Source organism: Hippocampus zosterae, chromosome 2, assembly GCF_025434085.1.
Source record: "Hippocampus zosterae strain Florida chromosome 2, ASM2543408v3, whole genome shotgun sequence".
In the NCBI taxonomy this organism is placed as follows: domain Eukaryota; kingdom Metazoa; phylum Chordata; class Actinopteri; order Syngnathiformes; family Syngnathidae; genus Hippocampus; species Hippocampus zosterae.
Genome location: NC_067452.1, coordinates 14,682,257 through 14,694,857, shown reverse-complemented (window position 1 = coordinate 14,694,857; position 12,601 = coordinate 14,682,257). Strand labels below are relative to the sequence as shown.

At 42.9% G+C, this 12,601-nt stretch overlaps 1 protein-coding gene across 11 annotated transcripts in view; it reads right to left on the bottom strand.

Moving 5' to 3' along the window:
• Positions 1–8,921: 8,921 nt before the first annotated feature.
• camta1a (calmodulin binding transcription activator 1a) overlaps positions 8,922–12,601 on the bottom strand; it is a 333,445-nt gene continuing 329,765 nt past the window's right edge. For 8 of the 11 annotated variants that reach the window (XM_052057932.1, XM_052057924.1, XM_052057927.1 and 5 more), the window contains 3 exons: positions 12,260–12,334; positions 11,950–11,980; positions 8,922–9,603 (listed from right to left, as the gene is read on the bottom strand). In XM_052057932.1, coding sequence (XP_051913892.1) covers positions 9,571–9,603; positions 11,950–11,980; positions 12,260–12,334 — 139 coding nt within the window. In that variant the 3' untranslated portion in view covers positions 8,922–9,570. The remainder of the gene's footprint in view (positions 9,604–11,949; positions 11,981–12,259; positions 12,335–12,601) is intronic. The other 3 variants (XM_052057925.1, XM_052057923.1, XM_052057929.1) reach the window with 2 other exon arrangements.

Genomic DNA, 12,601 nt, shown 5'->3' with positions numbered 1-12,601 from the left:
TTGTTTTGGGGAGAATAACCCCCAGGAAAGTCCAAATCCTCGGCTCCACTAAAAGATGTACAAAATATGCACCTGGTTGCGATGCATTGCAAAGGCACACATTCCATTGCCCAGCTCGTTTTGCAAACGGATATAATTGAAAGCGCAAGTATTCTTTTCTCACGTAAAATACAGCTGTTTTCAATGGTTAATTTTGGCAGCACTGTTTAGGGTAAATCCACATATCATACAGTGTGGGGGCAACCCTAGGAAAACTAAGGAGTTGGTTGTGGATTTCTGCAGGAAACAGTACTCTCCAGCACCGATGAACATCCAGGGTATGGACATAGAGAGGATGACCTCCTACAAGTACGTAGGTCGCTCCTTAAGACTTTCTATCTGGGTGGTGGCCTCGGCCATCCATTATGGCATTGTCTGCTGGTCAGGCAGCATCTCAGCCCGGGACAGAAAGAGACTGGAGCGACTGGTCAAGAAGGCCACTTCTGTCCTAGGCTGCTCCCTTGACACTCTGGAGGAGGTGGGCAACAGAAGGATGCTAACTAAGCTAAAAGCTTTGATGGACAGTCCCTCCCATCCCTTCCAGCCTAACCTGACAGCAGTTGGTAGCTCCTTCAGCCAGAGGCTGTTACACCGGCGCTGTAAGAAGGCGAGATACCGACGTGCGTTCCTACCGACTGCTGTCAGGCTGCTGAATAAAAATAACAACAATAATAATTAAATGATGTGATGTGTGTGATGTGAAAAACAATTGTCAATAGCACTGTGATTTATCCATTTTGTATTTATATTGCACTTAATTGAACGGTGTTTGTTTTTTCTTCTTTCTTCTTTCTACCCACATTATTGCTGTAAATTTCCCCAATGTGGGACAAATAAAGGATATCTTATCTTATCTTATCATTTACCTTCTGATTGCTTTGCTTAAAATGTTTTTTTACTTTTTTTAACCTGGCCATTGGTGACGTTTCATTTCAGCCTCTGAGGATGGATACATGAAGTACGAAACAATCAAAGCGTATGCAGGAAAAGTGGTTAAGATTACATCACTGTCCGTGTTGTGTTGTATTTTATGTTAACTGTTCTGTAAAGCGATTCGTTACCGCTGCAGCTTTTGTGAAAGCGCTATATAAATAAAGATGCATTGTATCGACTGTACAGTAGATTGAACACCAGGCACACGTTTTTGGCGTAATGGCGCCACCTACCGGTCACACACTGCTCAAACAAACTTGTGTTCAATGTTGGTGAGTGGCCCTTTTTAATAAGTCAAAAACAAGCCTGTGTGCTCCCATTCCTGAAATAATTCTTGACACAAGTTCGAATTTTTTACAATTTATTCGCAATGGGTGTGTGTGCGTCATCAGGACATATTAAAACCACATCACCAATGGGTTCATATACTTACTGTTTTACAAAACATGTCTTTAAGTATTACCAGTAATGGGCAGAAAGCACTCTCATGTCGATGCATTTGTGACTATTCAGTGCAATGGTTCTTAACCTAGGTTCGATCCAACCCTGGCGGTTGGGTTAATCGGTTTCAGAAGTTCGACGGAGCCTCTGCCCTAGAGGTTGTCACGTTGCATGGTGGTGGTGGACCCCAAAAAGCAGGCAGGAGCAGGGTGTGTTTGAAGAATTGTATTTAAAACAAAGAAAACTAAATCCAAAACAAACAAAAACCATGACTAAACCTAAAACATAATTAACTAAACTTACAATACATGCTGATTTATATAGCGCTTTCACAACAGCGGCAGCTGTAACAAAGCGCTTAACAAAACAGTTAACAAAGTAAAATAATAAATACAACACATAACATAAAACCTCGGACAGTCGTGCCGTCCTAACCACTTTTCCGTCACACGCTTTGTTGTTTGAAGCAGTTTGAGATGAAAGAGGAGAGAATCAAAAGTGTCCTTTAACCAGTGGATCAGAGACGTCATGCTCAAAATGTGCACACGTCGGCTACAAGCTAAGTTTCAAAGTCAACAAGAATCTGTAGCATCCATTGACGAAAAAAGAGATTGGTTCACTTCTCCTGTCCCATGGAAATCCATTTGAATTCCAAGCGGCGACTCCCGGTTCCAAATACGCATCGGCGCTCTGCGCCAACGCTCCTCTCTCCACATCCTCAACTTCAGCAGCCATCCATCCAGCCACACCAACGCTGACTGTCCAACAGCGCCGACACAGCCACTGAACAAAACGGGGTTGTGAAACGTGCTGCCGAGAAGGTGCAACCACCAAGCACAGATACTTCTCCTTTGACGAATGTTGCGGCCAAAAAGCGCAGAAAACAGTCCATATCAGCTCCACACGATGAAACAACAAACAACATGTGACAAAACAAAAGACAAAAACACCAAAAAAGAACAAAAAAGCAAGGCTCTTGAAGAGCACTTGCCGAAGGCTGCGTACTCGGGCGCCATCTTGGGGGGGAGCCCTACAGTGCCACCTGTTGCTCCCTAAACCGAATCATGACAGAGGTTAAGACACAACCCGGCTCAACATGGCAATTAGTTCTGACACGCCAGCTTGACCATCACTGGCTGCAGATGATCACGACATTGTTGACTCTCTGAGCCCATCCACTCCTACACACCTGTCTGGCACCTCAGGTCTGCAGACCACACATTATTAGAAGTACCAAGAACCTGAGGCTCAGAGGGGATCGAGCCTTTTCTGTTGCTGGCCCCTCTCTCTGGAATGACCTCCCAATTAACATTCGGCAAGCCTCTTTGCTGCCCATATTTAAAAACCGCCTCAAAACTCACTTGTATTCTTTGGCATTTGACTCAGATTTGTTCTTGGTTTTGCTGTTTGGTGCTTTCTACGGTCTTTGTTACTGATTTGTTGCTTTACTGTTGTATACTGTATGTTAGTTGCTCCATGTAGAGCACTTTGTGTGCAGCGATGGCTGTTTGAAAGTGCTCTATAAATTCGTTGAGTTGAGTTGGGTCCAATCAGTGCTGCCGGGAATTTAGTTCGCTCAGTAGTCCACGTGTGTCGTGATACAGGTAGTACATTGTTAAAAAAAAAATAATAATAATAATATTAAAAAACCTGCATAATGAAGTGTTGAAATTTTATTTACTTTTTTCTGTTTTTAATCAATGCATTTTTTATGTCTTGAATTGATAAAAAGTAATATTTTAGTTTTTCACTAATGAAGGTTTCGGTGAAAGTACATACAAGCTGTTTGGGTTCAGTACCTCTGACAAGGTTAAGAACCACAACATTTTAGTGGAAGTATTCATGTCACGTTGCCAGGGACAGTCACAGTACACGTCTAGCAGCTGCTGGAGAACACACAGTCATTCTGCGACCTACCCGACAAGATTTGATTATTTATGCAATTAAGTAACACGTTGCTCATGATTGTTGTAATGAAATAGTGACAACTAAACTTGAAATAAAAATAATACAAAACAACTACTTCGTATTATGTATTCATGTAGTATCGACATCTGAGTACCATGCTGTCTCCAGTGGTTTTTGATTTTCTATGTTCGATTAATCATATTTGATATTTGACACAATAAACTTATTTAAAAATGTGTTTCCAAGTCCACAGAAGAAAACATATTCGCCTTGAAGGACCTGACCAGAAAGAGCAGTATTGACGCCAAGTGCAGGCACACAACATTTATTTTCGAAAGCGGGATAAGGCCTGGACGACTCCAGAATATCAATCTTAATAGCCTTTCATGATACACTGCAGCTCTTAATGGCCCAGCAGGCCTTTCAACCATAAAATTAAATGTCACTGTTGCTCCAAAATTCTCATTATAATTCAAGAGACTGAACACTGACATTGCCTTTCTGATGAATACACAAGTAACATACAGAGGTGCAGAATGAGACTTTTCAAATTGCTGCTCACATCTTTCAAAGTAATCGTAAAGCTTGATTCTTTGCATTTGCTGCCCCACTTACTGAAGCAAAGTATATTGACTCAGGCATAAATGGAGCCTCAAACCAGAGCGGGGCCACTAAGTAATATGCGGCCTTTCGAATACTGTGTACAGCACTATAATGACTGCAAATGTCAGATGGCTTACAGGCAGCCACGTCTCGCATGCTTTTACACTTTCATCCAGAGCCTTTGGAAATAATGTGGAGGTTTATGAAGACCCCCTCCACTTTGCATGCACATCCAAGGGTTAGGTCAGCCTGCTCCATCAATAGAGTGATATCACAAAGACCTGCTTGGGGGTCATTTGCTCACAGTCAGTGAAGGCAGCAGTGGGTAAAACTTGGCGGACCCTAAGGTGTGGGTCACGACGTGATTATCGGGTTGATAATTGCGAGACGGTGTGCTGATTTGTTTGCGTCAGGTAAAGCCGGAAGTTGCTGATGGAGCTCCTGATCCACATTGGCTGAGTTGTTCCAAGGTGGGGCGTGGCGAGTTCAACTGCCGAATAAAGATAAACCAGCTACCCTGTCCTGGGCCCGCGCTCCCTGCGAAATCTGAACCTGCTGCACTGCTTGCCCAGCCCCGTGACACAATCTGCACACATGCCCCATAGAAAGCATCACCTGGGAGTAGTCCCATGTCCTGTATGCAATCACAACTTGGATAGTTTGATGAGTCTAATTTTGATTGAATGCATTCTTTGAAGCAGTGTGACTGTGCACTCATATGAAGGAGATGAGAGGAGTGACACGTCTGGATCAATTCTTCTGCCTTCGCTCTTCAAGGTCTCTGCTCCACTGCTCGCAACTCTGGGGAAAGCAATAAAAATGGCCTAAGACTGCCTCCCATTTTGGCAAGAAAGTCTAAGAATCTACACTTCTCTTAAAAGGAGAAGTGTAGATTCTGTGAAAAAATAGGCCTTGTTGTGGTGCACCAAAGAAATCCAAAGTCACACGTTCCATGACTTCCGAAAACGGAACTTGGTAAAAAAAATATATATATATATACTCTATATGCTGTATGTATTATGGCCTGCCAGATTAATTGGTGGGCCGATTTAATCTGCTGATATTAGCTCTTGTAGAATGTTTTTTTTTTTTACAAATTACAACATGAGACATCAATAATAATATTCAACCCCCCCAAAAAATTACCAGTTTGTCTCTCTGTTGTAAAATCCTAAAAGTCAAAGTCAAATTCATATCTTTATTGTTGTTGGCATTAATGTTTCCCCAAATAAGTTATTTTATTCATTTTTTTCTAATCAATGAATCAGTTATCAGAATTTTATGCTGCCAAATATGAGAATCGGCATCAGCCTAGTAAAATCCATATGCAAAGTATGTATAGTGCAGGGTGTGACATTATTTGACAAGCCATTCAGTTATCTAGAATGTATCGTTATTTTCTTTGATTTCACTGATGAGACCATGTCAACAAACATCTAATTCAAAACAAAATGTAGATGTGATAGCAGAGCAAAGAGTATATATTTTTGGGGGCATGCGGTACTTGAACCTGTATGCATACCTGTAACGCTGTATGGAAAAAAGCCTAAATGAATCTCAACCTTTTGTACCTATTTCTCTTTTCAAATAGTGAAGATGTACTGTGTGTCCTCTGCTAGTGTTCAAGTAAACCATTAGAGGTCCCAGACACACAGGCCATTCGTGAGCATCACTTTAGATTGTCTTGAAGTGTCTTTATATTTCTTCCTGGAAAGGTCACGGTGTGTGTGAATGTATGCTACATGCAAGTTTCAAGTGCTACATGCAAGCTTCAGTGTGCGAACGAGCTTCGAAGGATAACATGAATCACAAGTGGAAAGATGAGCAACGCTTCAACACAGTCTTTCAGCAGTTTTTTTTTCCTCGCATTTTTTTTTAATTACTTTACAGCAGAAAGAATATAAAGCATTCAGAAAACATCTTCCATATTTAAGGGCATTTCAAAATGTTTTGCATGGCTTGAGCAGCTGAAATAATTTTTTTTCATTTAATGTTTTTTTTAAACATATCCATCGAGTCAGTGACGTTTGTACATGCACAGTTACAAAAACAAAAGCTACAAACAAGATAAGGGATAGAGGAGAGGGCAAAAAGCAAGAAGGAAGCAAAAACACATTCGGAGAACCAATGGGAGCTGTAACATTAGAGGGCAGGAGAAAAGTCACATTTTGTAACGGGGGAGACAGAGAAAGAGCGTTATAGAGGAGAGGGAAGGAGATCTAACACTAGTTCATCACATGCAGAGTGTGGAGGGCCCATAGCTTTCTATCGGAGTCGGGCCTTTTTATTCTTTTCCATTGGAAATGGGTGAAAACGTGCAGTTGGGTACAGGGTGCCATTTCGTTTGTCTCCGTAAACTACCGAATACTTTTCTTGCATAAGAGTCAGTCGGCCCATCGTTCGAACACATCGGTCTGTGTTAACGAGTGGAAGATGTCACGAGACTTCTTGCTGTCCTGATGTGTCTGGGCTGAACCTCTCTCCGGCGCGGGCGGTGGCAAAAAGAGGAGGAGGAAAGGCTGATAGTTGGGTGTCATTCAGTAAAAAGAGACTCATTCCACAGAGCTTCTCTGTCGTGTTTTATGCTAATCGACCGGGCCGGCCCACTTGACAGGCCACCGTTGCAAAAAGTAACGTACCGACTTGGGTTATTCCGATTCATCCACCTCTGTTTTGCTCTCATTCCTCCTCCCCATTTTGGCACGCTGAGTAAAAGACAGAAGGGAGACAAAGGAGCAGAGCAATGCTTCTCGATGACATGTTTGCGACGACGTCTTCGGCGTTGTTTGGCGAATCAGCTCATTCAAATTTGAAGCACACAGACTCGATTGAAAGGTATGACAAATCTCAATTAAAGAAAGCAAAAAAAAAAGCTCCTTTTGAGCTGTCTGAAAAAGAGTCCTCATGCTTTGCCATGAAAACATGAGCAGCTACTGTTTATTCAAACTGCTTGTTGAGCATGTGCTCCTTGGCCTGTCGATGGCGCATCAAACCTGTTGGACATAAGATCAGACTACTGATTCAAGGAAGGAAAGCATGCATCAGGTGCACTTCTATCAGCCAGGTAACTATTTTACCCATGCAAGCGTAATCACCCCCCCCCCCCCCTCCTTTTAACAACTTAGCATTAGCTATGCATCCCACCTGCACGCCTGAAGTTGACTATGCATTGCAACAAACGCCAGTAGTGGCATTTCCGAATGGGATTTGAGAACCCTGTGCCAGGCAGAAGCAACGGACAAAAGGAACGAAAGGACAAAGGTCAGAACCAAAAAAATGAAAGAAGTGGAGAAAGTTGCATGTTGACAAGCTGCATGGACGGCCGCTGGTGCCACCAGAGCCTCTCATATGAGCGAGGGCATGGCCAATGGAAGGTAACAATGTTGATCTGTCCGTGTCAACTCAAATGGACATTTTTAGATTTGTTTGACCTTGGGTGAAGAGGCACTTTCAACATAAACACGGACAAAACAACAATTAGGGACAGGCAAGTGAAAGACAGAAACAGCAATTTTGCCCAATTATCGTTGAACAAACACAACCAGAGGCAGCCGATTCAAACTAAGATGCAAAATACACCCATTGACTCTAGTTTTGCACACAGTGAGTGGCATTTTTTAATCTTTGCTTGTGGATCCAGTAAAAGTAGCACCTTGGGCTGCTTGGGAAGGAAATGCAGCCATGCACCGTAATACTACTAACGTGTTTCGGCTTGAAACATTGACCTCATCACACAAAACACAGCACAAGTTCACTTTGGAACTTGGCAGCCTTGATCAAGAAGGAAATACTGAATGAGGAGGATGTTGTCATTCAACACAAAGCAGCAAGTGCGTGCCACATTGAAAGAGACTTTTGGCTTGCAGGCGAAAGAACTTGCCTGGTCAAGGCTGACAATTACAATCTTGGAAAAACGCCACAACTTTTGCAAAGTGAACTCTGCTAAGGAGTCATAGTGGTGGTGATGTAATGCCTTCTTCTGAAACGTGATTGCCTCTTAGTCTTATCACTATCCTGGGGATAATCAGTCAGCTGTAAATGTAGAGAGAGAGACTCGAGTACAGTAATTGGCCGCTATGTTTGCCTGCCTTGCCAAATGATGTTTTCCTAAGCTGTGCAGCATTGACGCTCCTCGTCAACATTGGCAAAGGTTTCGGGATAGCCCAACATACATCCAAGGGAAAAAAAACTGAACGTAAACATACTTGGGTGATTTTGACAGACTTTCCCGAACACTACAGACAGAGTTTTCATTTGACTTTCCATGTGGCATTAATCACATGCTTGAGCAAAATGTTTTTTTTTTAAACAGGACAATCAAAATAAGACACTCCAACAGTGAAATAGTTTTCCTCTGACAGAGCACAGCCACTACTGCTTTGTTGTGCCCCCTACCCCCACCCCCTTGACTCTTCTTACTTTACATGCACATAATACTCATATTTGTCCCAGTTATGTACACTATGTACAAACAATACATCTGTACTTCTTAGGCATTCAAAGAAAACTATACAAATATTCTTATTTTTTGTCTCATACCTCTGCGGCCCAATTTTTGGGGGATAAAATAATATATATTTCTAAAATACAATCCCTTTTGGGTTAATGTGTGTGCACACACGTGTGTGTGTGTGTGTGTTTTATATTCCTACATACTTTCAGCCTTCGTTATATACATAAATGTTTGCTCAATTCTCAAAAATATGGATTTGTCAAACCCCTATTTTGGGACAATCTTAGCGACCCCTGAAAGAACCCCTAAGATGTCAAGGCAATGTATGTGATCTTCCCCTCAAAAGCCCTGCCTGGCAGGCTCGGAAGTTCACTGAATAAAAAGCGGAACCTGACCAGGAGCCCGTATGTTACAACAACAATAAAACAAAAAACAGCCAAAGTGACTAACAAAGACAATGAAGGCTCAGCCCGCTGTGACCAGAAAACATTAGCAACATTACTTCACTTAGCCATAAGTCATGCATTTTTTTTTTTGGCAAGGGTGTGGGGGTTATTGGATTTTACAGCACAGAACCCGGCAATACATTGGACATGAAGGGACAAACAGCATGGAACAAATTCAAGTCATCAAGTAACAACAGGCAATTATTGAATCCCCCGTTTGCTCGTGCACCGAGTCGATTACATTCACTTGGCGCTCTGGCTGGCTGGGCCGAGAGACGGGGCGCAATGCTCTGAGATGCCATCAGACTGTGTGTGCTATCCATGTGGCTGATGTTTTGGGTGTAAAAATAACAACAACAACCAAAAAAAACCATTGGTCACTTGGAAAAATTGCTGGAATACGATGAATAGTCTTCCAGCATGGTCTCCCTTATGGTGTCAGATATTCAGCAGCAGCAGCCTAGTTTTAGCTTCAGTGCAAACAATAATAAAAAAAGAAATACCATGAAGAGAAACTCTGCAGTGTCCTCATCCCCACAAGTTTAGAATCCCATAAAGTTACAACTTTCCAAGTGAAACTGTGTGTGTGTGTGTGTGGGGGGGGGGGCATTGCACTTTGCACTGATGCTATTGTTTTCCATCTGCTTCTGCTGTTCAATGGCGGGTCCAAAGGAAAAAAAAAGACCAATTAAAAAGGAGGCGTTGGCGGAGAGACGTCACATTGGGAGCGGGGGCTTGTGAGGGTGCTCATGTTCCCTGGCCCTTTTCGATTCTTTCACCCTGCAACACACACACACACACACACACACACACACACACACACACACACACAGGCCCATGAACATTAAAACTGTGGCGTGAGGCTCAACCTTTACATCACAATGTCAAAGTCGGCAGCGCCAGCAAGAAGGCAGCCCTGTGAAAGGAAATGTTCGTCATTGCAACACCAAAAAAATCACACACAACAAATCGGTCAAATGCAAAAAGGCACTTTTGGGGACTGCTTTGCATTCATACAACCGTCTGAAAAAGACATACACATCATGATTGGATTACGCGTTTATGTGTGGCGCAGCATATCCTATGGACCAACTTTTTATGTTAATAGGACAACCTTCAATGTCATCAGAACGGGAAATAGATTTTCAGTTGATATTGAGCATTGCAGTGGCACCTTGAGAATTAAGTTTGATTCCAAGATCACGAAACAAAACACGTATTGCAAACCATTCTTCCCCATTAGAATAGATGGGAATGCAATTATTGGTTTTCAGCCGGCCGCTCACCCTTCACAAAAAACAAAAACAAATAAGTGCTTATTTGCAAAATATATAAGGTAGCACTCTAAAAGACTTTACTTTGCACACGTTGGCCACCTAGGGGCAGTATATTACAGACAAACAGTCAAACACGACAACGACTATGGCAACTGACTCACGACGCTGCAGCAAGTGTAGTTGTTTCTGGCAGAGGATAGAGAAATGATGCCTGTGAAAATTGTTATATAAAATGTAATTTTTTAGCATCAAACTCAATGGACTCAAGACTGTGTCGTTGTTCTCAGTGCAAAAGGTGTAATTCTCTTTGTTTGTTGTTTGGATTGACAGTAACTACGAGAGGCGATAAATAGCCTGAAGCCTCTTTTGGAAGAATTGCACCAAACTGCTGCTTGTCGTGACGTGGCTTGGGTTGAGCTCCCTGCTCTTTTGTATCAAATTATGGCTTGCAGGTCAGAGGGAAAAAAAACTGTCCAAATGAGAGCTTGTATCTTGAAAAAGTGCAGTCCATTCGTCTCTCTAGGTAGGACTGTACTTTTATTGTCACCCGATTTTGGGGGCATACAAAATACCAGTGTGCAAAATGTAGCATATGGCAGTTGACTCCTTTGCTGATCAGTGATGATTAAAAAATGTCTTGAATCAAATTGAATACAAAGCCAATACAGAAAGTCAAGCAGAGGGCTGACTTTTGATGGGTTAAATGTTTCCGTTTGGCCTTGGTCAAAGAAGCTCGTGTCCTGACAAATGCAAATCTCTCTGGAGGCCACCAATGTCTTGTATCATCCATCGTGACTTCAACTTTGCTAAGGTTGGACTTCCTTGTGACCTACATGGGCTTCTGCAGGTTGCTTGTGTGCACTCCCTGCAGGTGAAAATCTATGACTGCTCTCCCAGTGGGGAGAGGAATCTATTGTGTGTGTTATATTTTTCCCCCCTCTGACCTTTTTGCTTTCCTGCCAGTGTGACCTATTAGACAATAAGCTCAGACACTGTTCTAGTGCAAGGCGCTACATAATCTTGCTTGCTTATTTCTGCAGAAGAGATCAACGGACGGGTGACCAGTTAAAGGAACTAAGTGGAAAATAATGACTCGATACAGATGATCATGCGTGTGCTTCTAAACTCAGACGGTGGAAGATTACAGACATTGCTGTCTACTAATATTACTACATATCCCTACTTGGGTTGGTTTCACCTTTAATTTGTCACCCGACAGTTTCAACTTTCCACAAGAACAAGACGGTTTCAGTCCTTCTCAGTCTGTCAGCTGGTAAGAAACAAGACAAACAGCCAGCCGGTAAAGGGGAGACAATTTGAGTAAGCAACAGGCCCAGAGCATGCCTTCAGGCCGAAAGTTGTCGACATCTGACATGCAGCAGAGGAAGATGTGATCAAAAATCATAAAGAACAACAAAACAGAAGCAACCTCGGCGCTCTCTCAAACTGTCTCTCTGTGTAAATTGCCACAACGGCAATGAAACCAAGACGGAAGGAGAGAAAGACAAGTCAAGACAAAAAAAGTCTGTTGCACCATTCCCGTTAGTTTAACAAAAGTCTGGCTCTGATCGGGAGCTCTTCAACACACCCGTGGCTCCAGCTGACAGCCCTCATGCAAGCAGGCATCAAGCAAAAGTGATGGAGGAGCAAGTTGGCTCACAGGAGAAGCAGCAACGACAGAGAGAGAACAAGAGAAAGAGAGAGAGAGAAAATGCAAACGCCAAGAGCGCATGAGGAGATCTTTGGATTAGTCGATAGAGAGAGAGAGCGCGAGAGAGACAGAGAGAGAGAGAGAGAGAGAGAGAGAGAGAGAGAGAGGCAGGAACTGAGTTGCTGAGGCAGCACTCACCCGCTTGAACAGTCTATGGTCCATCAAGGGGCTTGGCGTAAACAGCAAAACAATAGCAGACAGCTATTTAGCACACAGTAGGCACACGTTAGGAGCGGTGCGAGCACAAGGTGGGGGCCAATTACAGTCAGAAGAGAGGGCGACTCAAGGTTTCAACCACGTCCAACCAACGGTAAGAAAAAAAAACAACTAACTCATCAATTGGCTAAGGTCATGAAATCTAAACAGTCAATTTAGCCGGTTAGATCAGTTGCGCGGTGAAAGGCTCCTTGCAATCAAATGTGGTGATTGTACACGTTTGGGGGCCCACCTGTGGCGGCAGCGACGCAGAAACCTCATGATCTTCCGGGCGGCCTGATCTTGCCTCTTTGTGAGCAGACTACCTCTGCAGGAAAACAAAGAAAGTGGAGAGAACCTTGTTAGGGGGGACACATAAGCAAGACAATTCAGCACTTTACGATCCTCTCCAAAAAAGCTGTAACGTGATGTGAATAAAGTTGCCGTTTTTCAATAAGAAAAAGACGCAGTTTTGCCAAGCACAAAGCTGTGTTTCGTGAGCATCAAATGCAGTGGTGTAGTGGGGATTTTTCAAGTGGGTGTACGCGATTCTGGGATGTTCTATATATACATGCAGAACATCAATCATCGGCTA